The sequence below is a fragment of the Sinocyclocheilus anshuiensis genome, unplaced genomic scaffold (genome assembly GCF_001515605.1).
Source record: "Sinocyclocheilus anshuiensis isolate Anshui unplaced genomic scaffold, SAMN03320099.WGS_v1.1 scaffold775, whole genome shotgun sequence".
Classification (NCBI taxonomy): domain Eukaryota; kingdom Metazoa; phylum Chordata; class Actinopteri; order Cypriniformes; family Cyprinidae; genus Sinocyclocheilus; species Sinocyclocheilus anshuiensis.
Window position 1 is genome coordinate 461,618 of NW_015552614.1, and position 26,493 is coordinate 488,110.

General features: G+C 36.6%; 2 protein-coding genes across 6 annotated transcripts in view; one reads left to right on the forward strand and one right to left on the reverse strand.

Annotated features, from left to right (window-relative positions):
* The window catches only part of LOC107665959 (bifunctional UDP-N-acetylglucosamine 2-epimerase/N-acetylmannosamine kinase-like), a 22,829-nt gene extending 9,723 nt beyond the window's left edge, over positions 1-13,106 (reverse strand). Inside the window, exons 1-5 of one of the 4 annotated variants that reach the window (XM_016457036.1) lie at positions 12,959-13,106; positions 5,199-5,222; positions 4,089-4,297; positions 1,214-1,668; positions 907-1,059 (exon numbers count right to left, since the gene is read on the reverse strand). In XM_016457036.1, the coding sequence (XP_016312522.1) occupies positions 907-1,059; positions 1,214-1,668; positions 4,089-4,258 (778 nt within the window). In that variant the 5' untranslated portion in view covers positions 4,259-4,297; positions 5,199-5,222; positions 12,959-13,106. Of the gene's footprint in view, positions 1-906; positions 1,060-1,213; positions 1,669-4,088; positions 4,298-5,198; positions 5,223-7,827; positions 8,076-12,958 lie in introns of those variants that run through there. The other 3 variants (XM_016457034.1, XM_016457035.1, XM_016457033.1) reach the window with 3 other exon arrangements.
* A 6,182-nt stretch (positions 13,107-19,288) lies between these two features.
* Positions 19,289-26,225, forward strand: LOC107665962 (complexin-1-like). Of its 2 annotated transcripts, none has more exons than XM_016457042.1 (4): positions 19,289-19,484; positions 20,193-20,292; positions 23,540-23,718; positions 25,079-26,224. In XM_016457042.1, the coding sequence occupies exons 2-4, from the start codon at positions 20,262-20,264 to the stop codon at positions 25,268-25,270; spliced, it is 402 nt and encodes a 133-aa protein (XP_016312528.1). In that variant the 5' UTR covers positions 19,289-19,484; positions 20,193-20,261; the 3' UTR covers positions 25,271-26,224. The 2 variants fall into 2 exon arrangements, with proteins under 2 accessions (XP_016312528.1, XP_016312529.1); XM_016457043.1 differs by lacking the exon at positions 19,289-19,484 and adding an exon at positions 19,610-19,780 and having other exon boundaries at positions 25,079-26,225.
* The last annotated feature ends 268 nt before the right edge of the window (positions 26,226-26,493 follow it).

Here is a 26,493-nt window from a genome sequence, read left to right on the forward strand (position 1 = left end):
AATCACCATTCAACAGACTCAAGCCACCACCGCACTGCCGTCTATTGGACTGCAGAAAGATACTAACTTTTCAATCAGCTACGTTACTGACTGTACTAACAAACTATGCTGACACCGTGTCTGCGCTGCAACAGAACGCATCAAAGCGACCGTTGAAAATCATTTGAACTTCTGTCAGCACGTCATAAATAGAACGAGGCATCAGTTTACTGAATCCGGTGTAGCGTCACTGAATCTGCTGTTAAAATGAACCATCCATTCATCATATCATCATGCAAAACAAAGAATTAGAATCATTGTAATGTGACGATCAAATATAGGTGCGGGTGGGTGGCGGGCGGATAATTTGAAGCAGAGGACTCAGGTGAAGTTTGAGCTCATCCGCGCATCTCTACACTACACTGACCTGGGTCCAGTAACAAACAATGGAGCGCGCTCTGCTGGACAAACTAAGTAATTACACAACTCAGAAGCATTTAATCTGCGTTATATGTTCTGTAAAATAAAAATGTTCATTTCGGCGGCATATTCGCCGATACCGATATATCGGCGACAGGCTCATATCGGCCGATAATATCGGCTAAACGATATATCGGTCAGGCTCTAATTGTAACCACTACCGTAAAATGACTCATACTGTAATATAAATTTTTGGTCATGCCACTCACCCCCTCCTTGTGTTTCTGTAAACAGAATGGAGTTATATTCCAATGAAAGACACAGCAACTCTGCTTTGACTGCTGCCTCCTACAGTGTCTACCTGTCATTAACACCAAACTCAAAACAAACCATGACTGTTTTGTCTGTTAGAGTTGTTAGAGTCCTTGGAAATTATCTTATACTGCTGATAAATCCTAGAAAAAAGAAAAACATGAAAGGTCAGACAGAAAGAAAATAAGAGCTGACCTGCATCAATATTCGGGAAGAGAATGAGAGTTCTCTTGTTGAAGGAGATGAGAGCGTCCAGCATTAACTCATAGATCTTAATGGAATTCTGGATGTCTGTGGTAACAGGATGCTGCAGAGCTACAATATAGTTCTGTTCTTTCACATCATCCCCTGTTTTAGAAAAAAAAATCACATATACATAAAGGATAGCATTAGTAGTTTTTAACAAACTTAAAATGAGTTATTTTGCACTGTTTTGATAGCACAGTCTTCATTGTTTATCTCTAGCAACTGCTATCTCATCCCATTCATCTATAGTACATACCAATCCACGACTTGATGATATCAGTATAATCATCTCGTTGGTGGGCGGAAAGCAGCTTGTCGTAAGACGGGCAGCCAGCCAATAAAATGTGAGAATGGTCTTCGCACATAGAGATGAGGTGTCTCTCGGCCGAGCGCGTGCAGACGGCATGGTAGTGTGCCAGTTTGGAGATGGAGTGACGAATGGAATCATCAATGGTTCCGCTCACTTCTCCACCTTCCAGGTGCAAAATGCGAATGTTCATTAGAGCCGCTGCTGTCGCCAAGGCCAGCGCATCGAAACGGTCGCCATGAACGAGCAGAATGTCAGGAGCGAGACGCTGGAGGACGTCGGGAAGCTTCACAAGCGCGAGACCCACAGACTCCACCATAGCAGCTTCATCCTCACCACGAACAATAGTGTGCAACTTAGAGCGAATATCAAACTCATCCTGCTCAATCATACGGAACGTGTTTCTGGGAAAGAGAGAAAGAAAGTAATCATACATTGATTTATTTGTGGCATCCCGCCACAATATCAACATTGACCGCCACAAATAGATTTTCCAAAATGCTTTGAATTCGTTGAATAAACATGAGCACTGCACGTTTCAAAATCAAAATGCGGCGCGGGTGTTTTTATATGAATGTATCTTTGAAGGGCACCGAATGTGTTTAGAAAAGTTTCGATGTCATTTTCATTTAATCTTTCTTATAATGCCCGATAAAGTAGCGTTTATGAGCGGAGCACTGTTTTGATTACAGCTGTTACCGGGGAAACCGCTATTTCGCTCCTAAAGCTCCTCCTGCTGGTAGAGAATGAATGTGCATTTTCAATCAGTGCGTCTGCTGTTTTATATATTGCCTATATTTCCCCTGGGGGAAGTGCCCCACAGAGTGTAAGTCTGTGGGAAACACTGAATCATTAAATATGACTTAGGGCTGCAGCTAATGATTATCTTGATAATTAATCTGATGATTATTTCTAAAAAATTATTTTTAAGAAATAAAAATTATTTTACTTAATAAATTAATTTTAATCCATCTTTAACAAAATTGTTATTCCCCATCCTGTCCAACGCTGTCCTCCAAACAATGCAATTTGTGCAATATGAAGGCAATGAAAACAAATATAATTAATGTATAATCTAATATTATTTCAATATAGTTTACTTTTTTTTTTACAATTTGATTCGATTACGATTCACAGGGCTGCAATGCGATGATAAAATCTTTTTTCTTACTGTGTGACTACTTGGTACTTTCAAAGCAAGTATTTGTAATGATAAATAATGAATTTACTTCCAATAACTTAAAACTTCCAATAATTTAAATAAAGCAGAAAACTGCTGTCTCCATTGCACATATGCAGGAAAAAACTAAGCTCAGACATTCCAGAATCGCTGGAGAGAGAATCAGTTGTTTTCTCTATGTAGGCTAAGTGCAGTTAAACATTACTGTATGTGCAAAAAGTGGGGTTAAAATTGAAACGGATCACTTAGTATTTGAAAGCATATGTTAAAATCACTAAATTAAAATTGATAAAAGAAAAAATACAATTATTCATGTTACATGTAAAATTTTAAACGTACATTTAATGTCAAACAATAAATATTTTAGTAGTGACAATTATTGCATTTCTATTCTATTTACGCACTGTCCGTTTGACACACATATTCGTGCTGACACTCGTGTACTGAAGTCTGTGAAGTTTAATGGAGACTCGCCTGCTGACAGGACGAGCCTTTATGCAAAATTGAAATACTCATGGGACTTTCGAAATTTTACAGACAAGGATACATTTGTACATTTTTAGTTTTGCTCAATAATATTGATTGAAGCACTTATATGACACATTCTCATGTTTAGGACAACTTAGGTCACGCACTTTACCCGCTGCAGCTCACTCTGCGTCCATCGCTGTTTTCCAGATTAATCAATTACTAAATTTGTTGTGAATTATTTTTAGTAATGATTATTATTGATTTTCGCGATTCGTTGGTGCAGCCCTAATATGCATCAAAGAGCAATAGCTTCTAAAAGCTGTTAGAAAGATCCATCACAATTCAGTATGCAAATAAATTCAAGAAAGAATATCAACTGGGATTTAGCATGCAAATATTATAATGGCATCTTCGTTGTATGTTACGATTAGAATGGCGAGTATTTTACGTCAATTTTAAAATTTAGATTTTATATTTATTTAGCATCAAATACTGAAATGATGTAGAAAGCAAAGCCTGAATGGTAAGAGACAGTATGTTGTCCATTTGCTTTGAAAAAGAGAGTCTTTGCTCCCAGTAAGTAATGTCAAGTTTACATGACTCAAAGAGGAGTCAAGGCTGGTTTGGTTTCATTGATAAAAGACAATGGCTTCTAGCCACCATCAGCAGCCCACTGTGAGAGCCAAACTCCCACCGTCAAGAGCTGCATTCCAACATTTCCATGGCAACAGTGAGAAATTTTGCTGATTCATTTTCTGAAGCTCTCAAGCCCAGATGGAAGATCTATGGCTTATCTTGTTCTTTGCATCACTGCTATGAGACATTATCACCTAAGCTACAGTCAATGTCATCATTTCAAACCTGTAGGGCTTTCTTTCATCTATGAAACACACACAAAAAGATTTTGAAGAATCTCTCTCAACTGTTTTTGTCTGTACAATGAAAACCAGTGGGGACCAAAACAACTTTGGACTACACCGACTTTCAATGCACACCGACTTTTGCGTTCCAAAGAAGGAACAAAAGCATTTCAGGTTTGGAATGACAAAACTAATTTATTTAGAGTTATGTTTGTCAGCTGCTCTGATATGCAATATCCCTTCAACAATTTAATGTAGATCAATTAATTAAACAACTTAAAAAATTATGAACAGCATAATCGAGCAGTCTTACCCGTAATCGTCAATGAGATGTGACCCCAGCACCACCACCTCCAGGTCAAAGATTTCAGGGTGAGACTTGATGCCGAACATGATGGGTGCGAGTTTAGAGTAGTCCGCTCTGTTACAGGTGGCCACGCACACGCGTAATCGTTGCTTCAACCTCTTCTCCGATCGCTCCATCTTCTCCTGTGCTTGCTGGGTCCTCAGATAGTAAAGCTCCTAAATGAGGAACATGATTACAAATCTATACAGTATTCTGGAAATTAAAGAAGAATAAAAATGCTAATTCAGTCACAGCTAAATGCATGACATGTAGCTGAGAGCCTTATTGCTTTTGCAAAGTGATTACTACATAAGCAAATCATTAAAAGCAAATTCATTAAGTGCCATCCTTCCACTAGGTGACATAGTCCCTGACATGTAAACTAAAGTTAAATAGTGCAACTTGAACCCTGTATTGACAACTCAGCATCCCAGATTGGAACTTGATCTGTTTCATATACACTACCGTTCAAAAATTTGGGGTTGGTAAAATGTTTTTTTTTTGTTTTGTTTTGTTTTTTTTAAGTTAATAAGAAGTTCTTCTTTTTTTAAGAAGTTAATACTTTTATTCGGCAAAGATGCAATAAATTGATCAAAATTTACAGTAAAGACATTTATAATGTTAAAAAGGTTTCTATTTCAAAACAATGCTGTTCTTCTGATCTTTCTATTCAAAAAATCCTGCCAAAAAAAAAAATCTATCACATTTCGCAAAATTATATTGAGCAACACAACTGTAATAAGAAACGTTTCTTGAGCACCAAATCAGCATATTAGAATGGATTCTGGAGGATCATGTGACACTGAAGAGTGGAGTAATGGCTGCAAAAAATTCAGCTTTAAATATATTAGAATAGAAAAATAATACAGAACAATATTACAGCTTTTACTGTATTTTTGATCAAATAAATGCAGCCTTGGTGAGCATAAGAGAAAATGTCAAAATCTTACTAATTCCAAACTTTTGAACAAGTGTATTTTTAAACAAAAGAGAAAACAGAGTGAAAATAGAATTATAGTAAATCAGAGCAAGCCTTTCATGCCAGGGGTTGCCAAATTTGAGAGGGATCATACTTACATGAGTATTCCTGACCTGAACACTCTGAGGCATGAAAACAGAATAAGGAAAGAAATGAGGTATATATTGCTATGTCACTTCATAGTGGAATATAAAACTATGAATCCATTACGAAAGCCACCTGCCTGACTACACAATCCTTTACTGCCCTTCAGCACACACTGCTAAACGCTCTTCCAATGCCAGAGGACACCTTCAAACGTTTGTACCTTGTATTTGGACACTGACCATTTTAAAGACTTTAAACCTGTTTTACAAGCATAAAGTAAACAAAACAACTGGAAAGTAGCAGAAGCAAATTACATGGAATTGGCTATGCTTATAAGTGCCAAAGTCCCACTGCATTACAGGGAAATAACCAAACCAGCTAAAGTCAAACTATATTTAACCCTCTAAATCCTGACACATGAAATAGGCTAATAGTCAGAAAAAAAATCTAATTGGAAAATTTAACTGTTTATTGAGCCTTTAGACAAAATATAAAATAAAAGTTTAAAAAAAAAGTTATATGCAGAAGGCTAAAACTGAGCAAAAGTATGCAGTTTGGTTCAGTTGCTGATATTTATATGGCCAAAACAGAAGATGAAATTCTGATAATGTACGTCAATTAGATTTTTATAACAGTACAGCAGATTACTTGCACAAACGTTGTAATAAGTTGTCACTCTATATAATTTCATGATCAAAGCTCTGTAGTTTTTATTATGGTGGCAAAACATATAATGCACAACAACATTTCTCAAAAGCCTGCTGTATCATATTTTATGATACTTACATTTTAACATTATTTTTCTAAAAATTATAAAAATGTATAATCAAGTAAACCTAAGTTGCTTCAGTCCAGTAAATATTCATCTTGAAATATTACTTACAATATAAGCATTATTTTTATGTAAAGATTTCAGAGTAAAGATATTTAGTGAAGACAAAAAAAACAACTTATTGTGTCATCCAGCAGGAATATAATTGTAGGGGTGAAGCAAATAGTTGCGGAAAATAAATCTGATTTGATTTAAGTTGAGCACACTGTCTCGATGTAATATGATTCAGTACAACATCAACAAAAGATATTATTATTAGAAGAGATACAGCTAGAGCCTTTCAACCATTCATACTCAAAACTATTTCAAACACAGAGGAATGCCACAAGGGTGTGTCTTGGGGCCAATGCAAATAAGTTCAAGTTTGTGGTTTGAGTCGTCTTCTGTCACAAAGCCAAAGATGACAGGACAATCGGGTTATGTCAAATGTCAATTGTCAGAACTGAATGCCATGACAAACCAGTTGCACCAGATATCCAAGAGATTTCATATTCTTAGAAATGTACAAATGCAATATTTGTGTTCATGTTGGCTTCATATGTTTTAAAACATATATAATTTTCAATTAAAAAAATAAAATAAAAATTAAGACAAGTATTCTATTCAGCAAAAAATTCAGGCCTGAATACACAAATATACCTGAATCAATATATTTTTTGAATGTACAACATTTTCCATGTCTTTTCCCATGTTGGCCTTTTAAAAGTTTATGGTCTTTATTAAGATTTTTTCATATTTTAATAATAAGTCCCTTATGCTCACCAAGGCTGCATTTCATGATTAAAAAAACAGCAATATTATGAAATGTTATTACAAAATAATTTAACTGTTTTCTATTTGAATATGTTTTGTAAATGTAATTGTAAATGTGATGGCAAAGCAGAATTTTCAGCAGCCATTACTTCATTTTGAGCAGATATTTATTATTATTAATTCTGAAAACAGTTGCCGATGGAGACACTGTGTGCTTCGTTGTGAAAGCGAAACTACTTTGTTTGGTCTTCCAAAATAGGACGATATCCGCTTCGTCATGCCTAGAGCTGATCTGTGCTGGTCGCTGAGGGACACGGCATCACAGTCTGGTGAGGGGCGTAACATTTCCGACACACACTTGAGGTATTCACAACACACTGGATTAGGCCACGACCCCGGGGGGAAGTCGTGGCCTAATGGTTAGAGAGTCGGACTCATAACTATCTTTTTTTTTGTAGTCTTACAGGCAACAAACTTTCAAGGGTAGTGTAAATGTGCTGTAATCTAAACCTGACATTATTTAAACATGCATGTGAGATCTTTTACTCAAGACTACTCAAAGATTCACTCACACGTGATTTTACTCTCATGGTTTGACATGAACAAGGTCTCAGACAGAACAGTGTTTGTGCTCTTTTAGCAAGAGCTGTTTACAGAACATCTTCAGGGCCAACTCCCACGCTTCCACCAAAAATGAGGTTACAACTGCATATGGCATAGTTTAAGGCAGTGCTAGGCCTTCTGGGAAATCTTCATCACTCTCACAGTTGTCCTACCATGTACTAGAGGGCACTGCCCATCTGTCCCACCAGCCTCTGTGTTTCTGTCCACATAAAAATAAAAACCAGAAGTCATGTTGCTAATACCATTCTGAAGTGTCCACATCAAGATACTGAGAAATCCACCATGTTTCCAACTCACACACTCATCATCCCAGCTAAAAGGCATCACAAGACTCTAGCTGCACCCTAAACGTTACAAACGGGGGAAGGAGAGGGATGGAAGGAGGCAGAAGGAATGAGGAAAAGCGAATGACAAAATAGCATCTGACTCACGTGTGGGTTTCTAGCATGTCCTGGCATCATGGTGTGTGCAGTGTTTTCTTTTCCGCTGATTACTGAATCAAACGGAGCCCCTTTCTAGCTGCTCTCCCTCTATTCGGCGTCTCTTGACAGCCATTAAAGCAAAAAGGAGGAGGACAGCAGCCTCCTGCATGCTTCACACAAAGCAGCTCTGGCAGGACTGGCCCAGGGGGCGGTGTCAGAACAGCTCTTGCACACTGATTGGCTGTCTAGGAGAGAGGCGAGCCGGTTGTGTCTCCGCCACCTGCATCCTCTCCACACCAGGAAGGAGTTTAAAGTTTTAAGTGTTTTAAGGTAGGAGAGGGGCAAACCTACATACACACAACAGTTGGCAAGCATTTGTGTACAAAGAAACATCCTTCTTTGCAATAATCAACATCTTACTTCCTTTTAGCAGATGAATCAGAATCATGTGTACAGCCTTTGTACATTCTATCACATTACTATAATTGCACAACACACTTTCAACATTAAATACCTTCACAATTCTGATATAGCACATTCTGTAGCTAAATTATACCTTGAAACTTATTTTCCCAGGCATTTTAAGCTTGATTTTTTTTTTCTAACTAGCCAAAAACATATTAGTTGTCAGCTTTTTATATAAAATATTTGAATCAAATCATTGAAATAAATTTTCCATAATTTCCTTAATAAATCAGAATGATTATCTATATTAAAATATACAGTAACAGTCATTACAAATAAAAAGCAACTTTTAGTTTTTTTCAGTGGTATTTTTGACTCAAGACAGGTCTAAAATATATGAATTAATGTTTGTTAATTATAATAAGTACAGAAATAAATATATATGTACAATTTATTAACGCATTTACTGTATGTTTTTGTATTACTATAATAAACCTAATATTCTAACTTGCTGACAAAACTATGCGGATATGCAATGACATAAAAGGTAATTAACAACAACTTTTTTGACAACAATTCATATTTTCAAAGTATAGCAGGTTTATTTTATCATAAATTATTCTTTTCATTTAATTACTTCACAATTAAACAATTCACCATCAACCAAATATCAATAAATGGTGATATTTTTGCCCTTGAAGCATTTTTTCAGAAGCATTTTTTTAAGTAACTGAAATAAATTTTCCACCAAAAAAAACAAACAAACGGAATGATTAACTATATTAAATTATACACTATCAAACATTTTAAAAAATTAGGAATTTTTTAAAGTATATTTTCAGTGATATTTCTGACCCAAGACAGGTCTGAAAATATTAATTAGTATTATTTTTTTATTATAATATTTATTACAGTAATCATGTTAATAATTATGTAAAATATATTAATATGTGGGTCAAAGACGAAAAAGGGTTTAAGCATAAAAACAATAAGTGTAATACTGCCTTAATTGTTGTTGTTTTCCCCCAAAAAATTAAAAAAGTTTTCTGTTTCATTTAATTGCAATTTTGTTTTTCCAAGCAAAAAATAAACATCATACATTTTTCCCTGATTTACAGAAGACACCCACTAAAATGTCATTCAAAGGGTTTAAGCATAAAAACAATAAGTGTAATACTGCCTTAACTGTTGTTGTTTTCCCCCAAAAAATTAAAAAAGTTTTCTGTTTCATTTAATTGCAATTTTGTTTTTGTTTTTCCAAGCAAAAAATAAACATCATACATTTTTCCCTGATTTACAGAAGACACCCACTAAAATGTCATTCAGTGTAACAATCTTGTCAGGCATATTTACAACAAAAATCAATTTATGACATATTAAAAGACTAATTACTTTCACCCCAAATACTAATTAGTTGTAATTTTTTTTTTTTTTTAATTTGCCACTATCCTAGGTTTTGCCCATTTGTCAGTAAGAAGTTTTACTCATTTAAAACACAATAAAATTTAATATGCTCCCTTATTCTTTTATATATTTTAATATGTACAAGTCAGAATAAGCATGTTGTTTGAATTTTTACATAAATATTGCGTTACACTGAATGACAATGTAACATTATTTCAACCAAATTTTAACATTTTATTCTCCAAAAACTTATTTGAAACCTTAGAAGTAGACATTTTACTTACATTTAATGTGCTTTCTATGGACATATAATCACTTTTGTACATTTCTTTTGATGCGGACAGCTTAACGTCTTTGACCCATGTGCATATAATGTATGTTTTTGTATTTACATAAAACTAATTTATTAATATAATATTCTGACTAGCTGACAAATGCAAGTCATGCCTATGCTTTTGCAACATCAACCATACAAAGAAATCTGTCATCTGTCATTGTGCTCTAAAATAGAGCCACGTATTCTTAACCTGTGACCTCCACGCTCAGAGTGACGGAGCAGGTACAGCAACAGGTGTGTTGTGTGCTGAGCATTAAACTTAGGTGTGGTGGGCAAGGATCTGTGTCTGTTTGCATTTCAACTGTTACATCCTAAAGCAGAATCTAAGTGTCACAATGACAGTGATATATCTTACATGATCTGCACAGGGAAGTTAATGATAATGCAACAGCTGCAAGAAATCATCGCTTATAAGGAAGCTTATAAGACATTTGTAAAGCCACTGCACCAGATCTTCCCAAGACCGTCTTATTTTTTTCTTCTTTTGATAGTGCAGACTAAATATTTATCCGAATATCTATGCCACATCAGTGTCAGTGGTCCTTTATTTAGATCTACAAGTAACAGCACATTACTGTTTCCTAACAGTGTGAGTTTTGAACAATGCATACCCATGAAAAGGGTGAGCAAGGAAGAATTGCACATAAAGACACACTTACAACACGCTGATCAGAACAAGAGCTTCAACCAGAGGTGAGAGATGAGCCAAAACATACAGACAGAGCTACTGCATGCAGTCTATTCCTGAAGCTGTATCACTGATACTGCGATAATTCACAATAATACAGACAAGCATCTAAAACTGAGGCACATCCTTGTCAGAAGACACTCGGCCTATCATAACAAAAGGAAAATACTGCCATCTACTGGCAGAATCAGAGACAAGCACATGACCAAAGCCACCTGATCACAGCTCAGTACAACAGCACTGAATGAATGAGTGATCATGTACAATATAATACCTAACCAACCAGCAGGGGATTTACAATCTAACCAAACAAGAAATCTGTCCAAAAGACAGATCCATCAGCAGCTGGATTATCATAAACTCAGGTCTTACCTGCATTTATTCAAGGCTGAGCGATGAGCTCAAAGAGACTCTGCCTACACAGTTTAAACATTATGGCCTGGTTTCACAAACTGGGCTTAGACTAAGCCAGGATCAGGCCATAGTTCAATTAGGACATTTAAGTCATTTTTATACACATGCCTTAGAAAAAAACATTACTGTTGTTCATCTTGAGACAAAACAAGGGCACTGACAAATTTTAAAACCAATCAGTGCAAGTTTCTTTCAGTTGAAACAGCTCAGACTTACGTTTTAGTCTGGGACTAGGCTTAAGCCTTGTCTGTGACTATGCTTTTTCAGCATAACGTATTTTAAATATAACAAGCTGTCGGCGCCGATAGCAGTTGCGCTTCGGGTGTCCCGAGATCGAATCCCGCCTCGTGGACCTTTCCCGTTCCTACTCCCCCCATCTCTCTCTTCCACTCACTTCCTGTCATATCTATACTGTCCTGTCATAGAAAAATGCAAAACCGCCCAAAAAAATAAACTAAATATAATAAGCTTTACAGATCTTTATTGGAAAGGGTATAAACTAGGGATGCACCGATACCGATACTGGTATCGGGCTGTCATTAAGGCTAAACGTTTTCTGACTAAGTACTGATAGTTGTGTAAATACTGTCATACTAACAGCTGTCTAATTTTTGGTTGATTGTAATCTATTACATACCTTTCTATCAAAGTTATCTAACATTATCAAGCTGAATTTGTTCTGACACAGTTTAACTCTGAGTTCTTGTCATATTTTATTACCATTTTCTAAACTATAGCGAATAAACTGTGATAATGTGAGAAATGTTGAAGGTGTCTGAATAAATTTTGGTTTGACTGTATCTATTTGATAAATTAAGTTAACCAACTAACATTATACATACTCTTTTGGTTTCTGTACCAATATTTAAAAAATTTACAAATGCAATACAAATATTGGTATCGGTACTCGGTATCGGCAAGTACCAAAAATAAAAGTATCGGTATCGGGAGAGTACTGGAAAAAGTGGTATCGGTGCATCCCTAGTTTAAACAATATTTTTCATGCTTGTTAAATGAACCATGAAAAATTATTGCATATGCACATGTGAAACAGTCCTTAAGACACTTACGGTTTAAAGGCGGCAGACAATTAAGGTCCCAGTTATAATAACTTATAAAAGAAAGAGACTTTTCTACTGACTCTGACGTAGGTTTCCTGATCACCTGTGTGAACATGAGGACTGCAGATGTGGCCAGAGCAATAAACTGCTATGTCTGTAATGTAAGACGCCTAAGACACCGTCCTTGCAGTGGCAAAACACGTGTAACCATGTGTCCCCCCCAGACGTGTTTGAGAACTTGCAAGTGCCTTGGTGGAAGAGCGAAATAACAGCTTACAGCAAAAACTGGCAAATCCGGTGCAGTACATGAGGATGAGATGTAGTACTTAAACAGCTGGAGAACACACAAGATATTCACTGCAACTTTTGATATTGAACCTCGTTTTGTTCAAGGACTCGTTATTCCGTTTCTGTTCGTCAAATGCCTGTGAAATGCCTGTTTTCAGTTTGTCTCAGTTTTAACTTTATATTTTAAAATAAATATTTAAACGTTATTTACATTTTTGGGAAATAAAAGCAGTTGAAAGTGAGAAGTTTTTTTTTTCTTTTTTGCTCACACACACGTGTTATGTATATATCATCGTTGAATAAAATACTACATTCACAATAGTATAGGGGAAAAAACACTGATACAAAGTCTAAATATTTCTATCATCCTTAAATACTGATTACACATGAAAGTCAGACGAGCTGTGGAATAAAGTTATTAATAAACGACAAATGACGAGTCAAATATTAAAGGTAACGTGGCGAAAAGTTTCATGTGTGATGTTTACACACTCAGCTGCTGGCCCAAGAAATGCTAGCAAGCTATGTTAGCACATTACTTACGTTTGACACGATTATCTGTAGTACACTCCCTTGCGTGATAACAGGTGTTATAGAATCAAATACACCGAATGCTGATATACTTAGTAAATCAACAGAGGCAGATTAATCGGGTGTCAATGCTAACCGACCATAGCACTGGTGAGAAGATTCTTTCTCTGTTTCTATTGGAGGAGAAGACGCGTCACAGCTCACTGCTGCCACCTACTGATAGGAGTTAGTATTAACTGTGGTTTCATTTTTTTTTATAAAAAATATTGTACATTAAAATAATTGAATACTGAATATTAAAATGTATTTATTTAATACTGTTTGTTTTAAATTTTAAATATTTTTCACTGAAATCTCCATCAGCGCAATCAATAACAAATCTCTTGAGCACTGTGGCCTTGGTTTACTTTCTGATATAGCCCTATGACATTACCATGGATATAACTTTAAACAGAAACCTTCCATACTAAAACACATTCAACTAAATATTACTGTAATTTAAACTTAGATTCTTGCAATATTATATGAAGAGTTTAAATGATGGCAAGCATCAAAATATCTCTTAAATAATATCTCACCCATAGCTGATGAAGGTTAGATAAAATGCACTTCTGATATCTTACATTTGGATGTTCAGTAGTTTCTTATGAATATATAAGAATTATAAGTGAACATGTTTATTCCCATTCCCATCCAGGCTTGATTTGCCTTGCCGACATTAGCGAACTCACCTAGACCAATCAAATCAGTTAACAAATAGCTATGCATGTTAAGAGGGATTTGTGGACACACCAATGTTTTTGGATTTGTGGAGTAAAAGTTGCCGTTTTTATTTTGAAGTAAAAAGATAAAATGAGATGCCATGTGGAATGTTTTTACTATAGTGTTATTATTTTTAAACGTAATGTTTATTGTATATAATTAATGGGGTTATTATTAGATATTTCCATGAATTAGACATCTTCACTTTCATTAGAACCTATAGGTTAAGAGTGAGAGTGAAATCTAGGTAGGACCTATGAGTGAAATCATTAAACGTGCATTCATAGTTGCTATTATAACAATCTTCAGTCAAAAAAATGGGCAATTAAATATGTAAATATCCATATGCCTGCACGTTGCACTTTTTATGCCTGCACACATAAAAAATGCTGGGTTAAATACAACCCAGTGCTGGGTAAAATATGGACAAAACCAGCAATTGGGTTGTTTTGACCTAGTGGTTGGGTTACTACCCAGAAGGTTGTTTTAAACATTTAACCCAACCGCTGGGTCAAAACAACCCAATTGCTGGGTTTGTCCCTATTTTACCCAGCACTGGGTTGTATTTAACCCAGCATTTTTTAGAGTGTGCACTGATAAAAATGATTTTGTGGTGAAGTAAATACTATGGAAAAACAAATGTAATTTCTACATTAAATAATTTAGTTCAGGCAAGAATTTAAAGAGTAAATTCTATGTTAGTACTCAATTTAAGCTTGTAGAAATTAAAGTTTGAACTTATAAGTATATTTTTACTTGGAATTGTTTGTTATGTTTACAAGGAAGTTATGATCCCGTTGTTCCCATCATGCACTGGGGCATGACTAATTTATACGGGTACATTTTTCACTGTTTTCGAGTTCTATTTACACTGTTTTATGGTTGCTGTTGTTTTTAGGTTTAGTAACTTGCTGTTTTGTGACATCTGGAGTTCATTTTCTACTCAACATGATCCATTCATACTTAAACACTATGCCATCATTGTGTATTGTGTACCAAGTATTGAGGTTTCTTCATTTGGGTAATAACTGTATTGAGTACATATTAGCTTAAAATGGATAACAAACTGTCAATTTACTTACATGTTTGTAAGTAAACAACGTACTTTAAAATAATGTTTTTTTTCAGTGCTACATTTTTTGAGTAAAATTTACAAACCGTAACTGAGTGAAATATACTTGAGTATTGCAGCGTAAACTTAAAATAATAAGTAGAAATTACTCATGAAACTCTAACTAGCCGTTAAATTAACTTATTTCAGTTGCTAATTTTACATAACTTAGTTAAGTAGATTTTAATTGCATACTTAAATTTTACTTTAAAAATATGTGTGCAAAATAAAACCTGCACTCTAAAAAATGCTGGGTTAAATATAACCCAGCGCTGGGTTAAGAAGGGACAAACCCAGCTATTGGGTTGTTTTGACCCAGCTGTTGGGTTGTTTTGACAACCCAACAGCTGTTTGTTTATATTTAACCCAGCATTTTTTAGAGTGTAAGTAAAAAAAATGTATTTATTTATTTTATATTGTATTTTTTTTTTCAGTGTATATATATCATAGTCATATAATAATTTTACCAGTCAGATGAATCTCTTTTACTGGGATTCTGCTTTGTCTGTCATTGGTTATTCAATTATTCAACTAAATTGCCAAAATAGAATTTTAAATAGAATAATTGATTTAATAATTTACAATTGTGATTCTTGCTTTTTTACCCTTCTTCTTACCCTTACCGTTTATTTGTTGGGAATTTTAAAATGATCATTAACCTACACAGATGGGTTTTAGTTCTCAATCTTTTGTATTTAGGTACTGGTTTCACTTAAACTATTTGTCTCTCTTCCTACTGTAGTCAAACGAATCACAGTCGCAATTTTAGAATCTTCTTTATAGTCAGTACAGACTATATAGCCTACATGTAGCCTAAAACAACTGCTCTGCACCTTTTCTCATCATCAGTATAAGAAGGGTTGCGTGTGTGTGGCTCACTCTCGCTGCATCACTCTTTATCAATACTCAATACAGTCACGCCTACTCAATACCGCGAGATGATCGCGTGCCAGCAGTACTACTGCAGAACAGCAGCAGCAATGCGGTCGATGCTGCATTGCAGTGGCATTGGCATGATGTGCGTGAAAGTGGACCACGTTGCATAATCAAAAGCGGCTCCGTTCCGCAAACTGCGCTTTGTAAAAACCCGAGGCGTGGATGGGAGCGAGTGGGAGGGGTTTGAGGGGTATAACGGAGTAATCTTGACCCAGCGTGTCGCAGTGAAACGTGAGTGAAGGGAAGGGCACTTTCAAAGCAAACACAAGCACCGAACACAGACTAGCGAACTACAGACTACAGAGTTCACCCAAAAATCAAAATTGATGGACATTTCCTCAACCTCAGGCCATCCAAGATGTAGATAAGTTTGTGTCTTCATTGACACAGATTTGGAGAAATTTAGCATTACATCACTTGCTCACCTATGGATCCTCTCAAGTGAATGGGTGCCGTCAGAATGAGAGTTCATAAATTCCACCAAAGAGCAAAATCCATCGTTAAGGCATTTAACTTTAAACCGTCGGTTCTGGCCAAAATATGAGTCCATAATAATGCTTGCTCCAGTCCTTGCCCTGCTGTCCTCTCACATCAGAATCCACCAACATATTTGTTTAGAACTATTTTGGCTTAAAAACGGTGCTTGATCTGTGCATACTTCTCTCCTGATTGAGACAAGATGACTTTTCCACTGGAGAAAGCAATATTATGGATAGAGGACTTGTATTTTAGCAACGGTTTGCAGTTAAAAATGTCTTGATGAATTTGTTTATTACAAACACAGCTTTTCATTTCACAAGATGTTAATGAATGGACTGGAGTCATGTGGATTACTTCTGACTATAGTGACTCCTTGAAAAGATATTCAGTTAGTCACTCTTGAAACAAGTACAGGTTTATTTTGACTTAAACCAGTTCAGCATTAGTCTTGCAAAATGTCTGTCTTTCCTCATTCCGTGCCTTCCTACTTTGCTGAGTTCTGTTGCAGTCATAACCTGGTTAACTTGTTCTGACAAACGTATATGGGGATTGCCACAAATAACTTTTCAGGGATGCTCTACCCAGTAGAAGGGAGATGGCAGAGATGAATATGACCTGTGCGAGGTATTTACAAGGCATTTCAAACATATTTCTCTCTTTCTCCTATTCTTTGCCTTCAGTTCTTCAATAATCAGAGTCTCTGCTCTCCTCTCCGTGCTCTCTCCTCTTTTTGTCCACTCAACTCTCTGTGCCAAGAGAGAATAAATCAAGTGTTTCCCATTTGGCTGCAGTCCAGAAAAGATAAATGCTCACAAAATAAAAAGTTCAGCAGAAACAGTTGGACCATAAAACATCCTCTCTCTCTCTCTCTCTCTCTCTCTCTCTCTCTCTCTCGCTCCTTCTCTCTCTCTCTCTCTCTCTCTCTCTCTCTCTCTCTCTCTCTCTCTCTCTCTCTCTCTCTCTCTCTCTCTCTCTCTCTCTCTCTCTCTCTCTCTCTCTCTCTCTCTCTCTCTCTCTCTCTCTCTCTCTCTCGCTCCTTGAATATTGATCTACATTCATGATAAATGAAACTGATGATCTCAGTGGGCCTTTCTGTTCAGTGCTTTATTTAATGACCCATTCGTCCGTTCGTCAAATTCAGACGTGGGAATTTATCTGTGACAAAAGAAATGAAGGAAAGTAGATGGTTGCTTATTTGATCTCTCTCTCTCTCTCTCTCTCTCTCTCTCTCTCTCGCTCCTTGAATATTGATCTACATTCATGATAAATGAAACTGATGATCTCAGTGGGCCTTTCTGTTCAGTGCTTTATTTAATGACCCATTCGTCCGTTCGTCAAATTCAGACGTGGGAATTTATCTGTGACAAAAGAAATGAAGGAAAGTAGATGGTTGCTTATTTGAAAAAGAGAAGCTGAACTGCTTCTACTGCTGTATGCTTTTTAGCTACAACATACTGAAGAAATACTTTCCTTTGAGTTTGGTAAACATACAGTCTCCTCTCACCAAAGAGAACATCAGAATACTAAACCTTTTCATGGGTCAGTTGCATCAGCCCAGTTTTACAGCAGCAGGGAGGTGTCATGACTGTAGGGAGAACCTTTGCGCACTGCAGTGTTGCCCTAAGAGCGAGGCTGTGTTTGAATCATGCAGAGTCATGTGGCGTGTCCTCAGCTAAAAGGTGACTATGTCCCCAAGGTCTTACTGGATATTGATTCTTCCTGGTGTCAAATAGCTTTTTGCATAAACATCTTGAAAATCACATTTTATATGCTTAAATGTAATGGTACTGCCTCTTTACTTAGTTACGTCTACTGCAAGATGCTTTGGATAAAAAGCACCTGCTAAATGTCACTTTATGTTCTGGCATGAATATAAATGCCTGTCTTTAGCTATTTTTAGAATGGGAAGGGTGACCTCATGTATCCAATTTGGTAATGCGGAGCATTTATAGTAATTGGCAAATGGGTAAAGCTGACATAACAAAATGCCATCTAAAGCATGCATTTATACATCTATATGTTGAAAAAAAGTTCATGATCATTGTGTTTATTTCTGCACACATTAAATGAATTGTCCAAATTATGATACTAGTGCTTTTCTCAGAAATAACTGTTTGCTATGCAGTTTTAAAGGATGTATGAAATCAGTTTCCATAAGTTCATATTCATACCAGTGTCCTGAGAATAAAAACAGGATGTGTGTGTGTGTGTGTGTGTGTGTGTGTGTGTGTGTGATAAAGTTTTAAGTGTTACCATTTATTATCATCATCATTATTATTTTGGGGTCTGTGAGATTTTCAAATGTTTCTTTAAAGACGTCTTATATGCTCGCCAAATACAGTAAAAACAGTGATGCTGTAAAATTACTGTTTTCTATTTGAATATATTTTTTAATTCAATCCTGAGATGGCAAAACTTAATTTTTTGTAGTATCCATTACTCCTGACTTTAGTGTCACATGATCTTTCAGAAATCATTCTATACTGATTTCTTTTTATTATCAATGTTGAAAACAGCTGTGCTGCTTAATATTTTTTGTGGAAACCATAATAGCTTACATTTTCTTCAGGATTCTTTGATAAACAGAACGTTCAAAAGAACAGCATTTATTTAAAACTATAATCTTTTGTATTATAAATGTTTACTGTCACTTTTGTTATCTTAAATGTAAGATAACATTTTGTTATCTAATGCAATCACATTCATCCCCTTTAGATGCAACCGAAGTGTCCAAATGCGGTGCATACTGGGGCAATGGTTAATGTGAATAAGTTGTACCTGTAAAGGGCAAGACCAGTCTGAGCCATATATTCTGAATCAGCATTTTCTTTTAAGAGACTCCGACGCCCAAGTCATGAGGGGTGAAGTCAAGATCCTTCCATCTTTCATCCTCCAGGTCTGAAAGCATCTGTTATGTGAAGCTTCCAACAGTAGCGGAAGGATCAGCTGCTAAGCACTGGCAGAGGCGTGTTTCCCACCGGCACCTCCAATCAATTGCTCCTCTCTCAGGCTGGGGACGTGGGATGTTTTGATGGAAAAAGGCTGTGTGATGCACAGGGCTTTCACCGTCTTGGGTTCCGGCAGCAGTTCCTCTGGCCAACACTCTGACAGGCGCTGGGCGAGCAGGAAGAGACGCCTGGAAATTCAGGGATGCTCATAGCGGGTTAATAATACACATCCTCCACAACTGGCCCACGTCAACTTCCATATCGGCGCGATACCTCGCTTCCTTGGCGGACACTTGAGCAGGTATTTTACACCGCACTTCTTACGGCTGCTGGAGGTGCGCTGTCACGAGCAGGCGCTGTCCAGCGAAGGTGGTGCTGAAAACAGCTTGTGTATTAGATACTGCCGAGCCTTTGCGGCGGGGGTTCAAGTAAGGTAATGCACCAAGACTACTGAGGTCGGAACGACTGCTCACGCAAAACACTTTGTAGAGATCCTAGTGAGCTTGGGCCATAGACTGTTCTGCACTGGATTAAGAAAGTCATTGATTCATAAGTCCAAAGTTACCTTCTGGATCTCAGACCCCCGGAAGTTCATAGGTATATTTTCTATCTAAAATACGCATGGTGGTGATAGACAGTAACGCAAATGAATTGAATTAGCTCAGCACAATGGGGTTGCTATTGTGACAGCCTGATTGTCGCTATCAGCATCAGCTGCACGGAGGGATTTGATGATCTGTCACTGTGGAAGATGGGAATGATGCACGGAGGGATTTGATGATCTGTCACTGTGGAAGATGGGAATGATATTTGCTCTAATATTTCGCTCGAAGACCAGCGCTGAAAGAAAATACATGTGCAAAACTGGTTTCACATTGCACCCTGTGAGCTGAAGGACAAAACGTTCCGAACAAGTTGTGCATGTGCATGTTTTCTTGAGCTGCAGTATCATCACTTTTGCTTTTATTATTATCATTAATATTAAAACCAATGTGCATTTTGTTTGCAGATCTGGCTGTACGATCTCTGGTCTCATACATTTGTCAAGTACAAGGACAGGAACACTTGAAAAGCCATCATGAATTTCCTGATGAAGGCAGCTTTGGGAGGTGAGTGTATATATTCCCGTCGGGAGATTATAATTTACAATGAAAGACTTGAGTCAGTGCTGTAGTGCTGCAGCAGTGGTCACGTGTGCGCTCCCTTGAAGTCGTTCACGGTTCAACTTCACGTACCGCAGAGAACGTTATGCTACTGTCTAAAGCAACACTAGTCGGCGTTTATCATCTCCTGCGTGCGGCAGTTCACTAACAGAGAGCAGTGTCAAAGACACACACTGTATATACTTCTGCTGTAAGGACAGTGTCCTTTGGATCACCTTCCATGAATGGAGTGTACAATAAGGCTGAGGATTTTTCTTTTTCTACTCAAGTTGCTCAAACTGAATATTGAGCTGTTTGAGCAATAAACATGAAATATAAATATAATATTGAGATGAAAATTAACATGTATTAAAAGGGGTCGTGTTTAGTCACTATTTAGTGTGGTATTTTTTGACAATATTCACTCATCATGACAGTAAAATAGGGCATTCTAAGTCAATATACTGCAGTATTTCCTCTCTCAATCAGTAGAAAATATGGTTAACACGTGATCATGCATGAAAAAAATACTGTCATGTACCGTGAAACCGGTATAATTTTGAAAAATACCGTGATATAAATTTTTGGTCATACCGCCCAGCACTACAAGAGCATATACAGACACAGAGATAATATACATATATTCTCAGAAACACACATAAACATCCCACCTATAGGGGACACTCAGCACAAGACCAATTCTTCATTGAGCTGCACAAATCTCATTAAAAAGAATTGGTTAAATACATCAGTTGTATAAAATGTTTGCTGACACTGAACTAATATTCTGCCTCAACTTGCAACCACAAGTAACCAGTCCATCATCAACAGCGCTGGGAAAAGTAACAAATAAAAAAGGTTATTGTCAGTAGTATAGTGATATATGAAGCACAGCTCACAAAGAAGTCAAACCAAGCAGCTTCCTGTTAAACCCTATTCGCACGGGATTAGTATTACCTGGTGACCTCCAGTCATTTGTAATAATTGCGGAGGTTGTCTGTGATCTTAATCCCGTGCGAATCAGCCATGTCTGTAATTTGTAAAGTAAAAATTCCCCTGCAAATGACCTACCATATTTTGCCGAACACCGAGGTCCTGTGAAAATATTAGTCCCGTGCGAACTGGCATCTCTGTGATTTGGCCAGCATTTGACGGGTTGTATATCATTTTTCGAGGTTTGTGTTTCCTGTGCGCCTTTTTATCCATCTTTCTCAAAGAATGGAGCTGCGTTGGAGTGTTTGATAGTATTTTGGGTGCTGTCATATCGCTACACCATACAATTTGCAGAAAGAGAAAGCTGAAAAGGTTTTCAGGTTAATGTGTTACAAATAAATCAAGCATAAAGCTCGAGATATTATTTTAACCTGGTGAAATGTAAATGACACAGGGCATGAAACTATATTAGTTTATTTTTTTTTAATCCATCTAACCGGACTATAGAACGGGACTCTCAAAGCCTTGACATCGTATCTGGGAGATAAGTCAGTAAATTTGAGTAAAATCACAGGCTTCGCTTATACCGTGCGAATGCACCACACGAAATTCAGATGTGGGGGGGTAATTTCAAAATCACACAAGGTCCCCAGATAATACTAATCCCGTGCGAATAGGGCTTAGTCAGCGTGGTGAATTCACATGACCCGTTGCAAAATACAGTAAATGAGGCAAAATTCACTTTTAAGAAAAATGACTGTTTTTGTGTGTGTTTATGCTGGACATCCTGGCTCTTTTAACAAAGGCCCATTCTGCATAGCCACAGGATTTCAGAGCATTCTTGATGAGTTTGCTCCTTAATATCGCACTTGTTAGAACATTTTTCACCTTGTGGTGTAATGTTCTGATGGTGTAGAGTTTGTGTGTCAGTGGGCGGTGAGAGCCAGACCACAGAAATTGATCTGTGTGTGGGTTTCGATATGTAGCACATATTACACAAAGCTAGATTATTGTCGCTTGTATCCTTGTTTCACATTCCAGACTTTGCTGAAGAAGTCTTTGGAGATCTGAATGTGATGTCCTTTGTGTACTACTAGATACATGAGTATGGTGGCCAGGACTTTTGCAAAGTGACATTCCCTCTGTATATTTTTGGAAGTGTGTTGAGGCATGGTGTGGCCTCCCCGGGACAGAGGCAGGCTGTGACCAACCCATGAATTATTCCTGTTCCTGCTAGGATGCTCTGCAGCGTTACTGTTTAATCCAGTGGACAGGACTTCTTTCAGTGGTTGGATAGACACTTCATCTGATATTTTTCTCTGATGCTCTGGGGTGTGTTTGTGTGCCTCCAAGTTACTTGACCTGCTGTGGTGAATTTTATATTTATAAGTTAACTTTGTTTTGCTGAGTTGGTTGGGCTTTTTTGACGTTTCTCATATTATTATTTTTTTCACCAAATATACATTAAAATTCAACCGTTTGAGTTAATTAATACTTTTATTAGCAAGAATGCATTAATTGGATCAAAAGTGTCAAAGTAAAAAAAAAAAGACATTGTAATTTCAGTTCATTAAAGAATCCTGAAAACATGCATTGCGGTTACCACAAAAAACAACAACAACAACAAAAAATATTAAGCTTGACACAAAAATATATTTCAACACTGATAATAATAAGAAATGTTTCTTGAGCACCAAACCAGCATATTAGAATGATTTCTGAAGTATCATGTGACACTGAAGACTGGAGTAACGATGCTGAAAATTCAGCTGTGCCATTACAGGAATAAATTACATTTTCAAATATATTAGAATAGAAAACAGCTATTTTGTTCTAATAATATTTCACAATATTGCTCTTTTTCTGTATTTTGATCAAATACATGTAGCCTTGGTGAGCATAAGAGACTTCTGTCCGAAAATAAATAAATAATAGTGTATTTGTCATTTTCTTCAATGAAAAGTGATAAGTTTAAAGTTTGTATAATTAGGTTTATCATATCATTTATCATAGCTGTTAAAGTCTGAGTATATCAAGCCTGAACACATTGTGTTATATACACTATAAATAGTATATACTTGCATATTGGCTTATTGTCGCATTAATTAAACTATTTGGAAATATTAACTGTTGTATGGTTAGGAAATATAAATATATTTTTGTACATAGTTTGTAGATAGTTTTTGTAATTGCATCCAATCATCATTTTTAAAAAACACACAATTTAAATTGTTTGTAATTTCTTTTCTCTATAGAAGTTTGATCTCTTTTCTGTTTGCAGGAGGCCCCCCTGATGTTGGTAAAATGCTGGGAGGAGAAGAGGATAAAGACCCTGAAGCAGAAAAAGAGAAGGAAGAGGAGAGACAGGAAGCTCTCAGACAGGAAGAGGACGAGAGGAAGGCCAAACACGCCAAGATGGAAGCAGAGCGGGAAGCCATAAGACAGGGCATCAGAGATAAGGTTAGAGACACCAACCGCCTCTGCTTTTGTCTCTTCTGCTTTTTGGAAAAAGGATCATTAGCCATCCTTCTTGGCTCCCCAAAATGCCTAAAGTCACATTTTCAAATCAATATTTTTTCATCTTGTTAAAGAGTCCATTCAAAAATGGAAATTCTATCATCATTCACACAGCCGCCTGTCAATCCAAACGTGCGTGACTTACTCTCTTCTGCTGAACTGTTTGTTAACCAAACAGTTTTGAGTTCCCATTGAATTCATTCGTTTTCTGTAATTTAATGCCAATGTAATAAAAAAAATTGTGTTATAAATGTACAATAATTTTGATAAAAATGTATACGGTGTATATATATATATATGAGCGAACCAGAACGAACTGTTGTATGAGCGATATCGCTCGAGTACGAGAGTGGCAATGTAATAAAAAAAATTGTGTTATAAATGTACAATAATTTTGATAAAAATGTATACGGTGTGTATATATATATATATGAGCGAACCAGAACGAACTGTTGTATGAGCGATATCACTCGAGCACGAGCGATACCGGCTCTGTATCAGCATGGCTGTGATTAGGCCAGAGGCACATGTGCTGCTTCAGTTACGTTATTAGTGAGAAATAATGAGGTTATACGAGTGAAACAATGCGGCAAGACGTGCATCCAAATGAGAGAGAGAGACCGCTAAGCTAGACGTTTCTTCTAATATTAACTAACGTACCCTAAGATTAGCTCAGTGAAAGAAGAAAAAAAAAAAGGTTTTGTATCACTCCGCTAAAACAAGCGGAGTGATACAAAATTGTGAAAGGGCGTTTCTGTAGCGATACCAGTACAATATCTCACGGTTCTCAACCAATCTGATTTGAGAACCAGAACGAACTCTTATATATAAATGAATGGTGTTAATAAATGTGGAAACAAGTCATCACAGTCTGTGAAAAAGGTCCATTATGTTCCATAGGAGGCAAATACAGGTTTGGAATGACACAAGGGTGAGTAAAGGATGACAAAATGTTCATTTTTGGGTGACAAATTATTACTCAGAGAAAATAATGCACACAACTTGAGGTTAATTCTTAAAAACATTTCACAATATTTGGCTAAACTTATACAAATTGTAACAAGCATCGTACCATGATATTTTCTAAAGTACCACTAAAGTATATGAGCACAGTAAACATTCAGTATCACATCACTTGATTCAAATGTTTGGATACATTTGACTAAAGACTCAAAAGTGCATAATTGAACTTAGTTCTGTAGACAAATATAAACTGTGTCCGAGTTTCTTTAACTTAAGCACTTTTTTTATTGATACAACTTTTTAATGTAAACTTTTAAATGTCTCTATGGTTGTGTAACAGTATGGCATTAAGAAGCGTGAGGTGGCCGAAGCGGAGGCACAGGCGGCGATGGAGCAGGCGAGCGAAGGCAGTCTGACCCGTCCAAAGAAAGCAGTACCATCCGGCTGCGGAGATGACGACGAGGAAGAAAACATCATGGCCACGGTGATGAAGTATCTCCCGGGCCCACTGCAGGACATGCTGAAGAAGTAATTCCCTGAATAATCTCAAGCACACGCAGCTTTAGATATCATTTTAGCGTGTACTGACTTCGGTGAGAACAGAGCACACTAGAGCAAAACACCGACTACACCATTTACCTTTCACACATTTCGATTCGCAAGGAGCTTTAGATATTAGTGACAGATCAATCGATCAAGCGAGAGGGGTTAATTATCAGAATATAAGCCATATTTTATCTTCACAGGGAAACCTGAATCACATCATCTCTTCAGCAGTTATTTCGTATCCAATACGTAAACAGCAATATATTTGCATGAATTGTGTCTAGTGTCTATTCCACTGTTTTGTATTATCAGTCAGTAAGATTCCCCACGTTCATTTAGCGTTCGATACGAAGAAAAAAGTATTTGATTAAAGACATTCTGGTCTTGCATGTGTCCATAGTGTTTGTGTGCTCACTGACATCTTGTTTTTTGTCGCTGCAGAAATTGCAATCAGATAAAGAAGGCAATAACATTCTCCCACACTGTAAACTAAACGACAACTACCTTTGTACGTTTGTCACTAAGCCATTTAGTTCATTCTGGCAAATCTTGTCACACTTGCACTGTAGTTTCATCAGTCTGGAACATGTAATGCCTCAATTCACTTTAACAGTGTTGTCGAGATTGTGTTCTCCCACCGTTCTTGTGCTTTACGACAGATTATGAATTTACAAAGATCTCTGATTTTAAGATTTCACAGGGATGCTCTGTGTTTCAAATTGACTGTAATTTCTCTGGGCTAGAGGCGGGGGGATTTAGTTTGTGATCTACAACATTCTCAGCAATAATAATGTATTCTGTTTGCTTGGCTTGCAGTAAAACAAGAAATAAAATCGTAAGAGTGTATGAATGGCTCTGATGATATGTCTGTCTTAAGATCTGATGGGTATGGCACTGTAATAAAGGAGTCACACATATTTAGTTTGGTGTTTCAATTCACTGCTGTTCAAAAGTTTGGGGTCAGTAAGATTTTTTTTTTTTTTTAATTTATACTTTTATTCAGCAAGGATCTATTAAACTGATACAAAGTGTTTTTTCTGTCTCGTGTCATTTGATTTTCTCTCTATAAAAAAAAGTGGAAGACATTGATAATATTACAAAAAATTCTACTCTATTTGGCATTTTGTATTCATCAAATAATCCTGGCAAAAAGAATGTATCATGTATTTCTAAAAAAAAAAAAATTTGCTTTACCATCATAGGAATAAA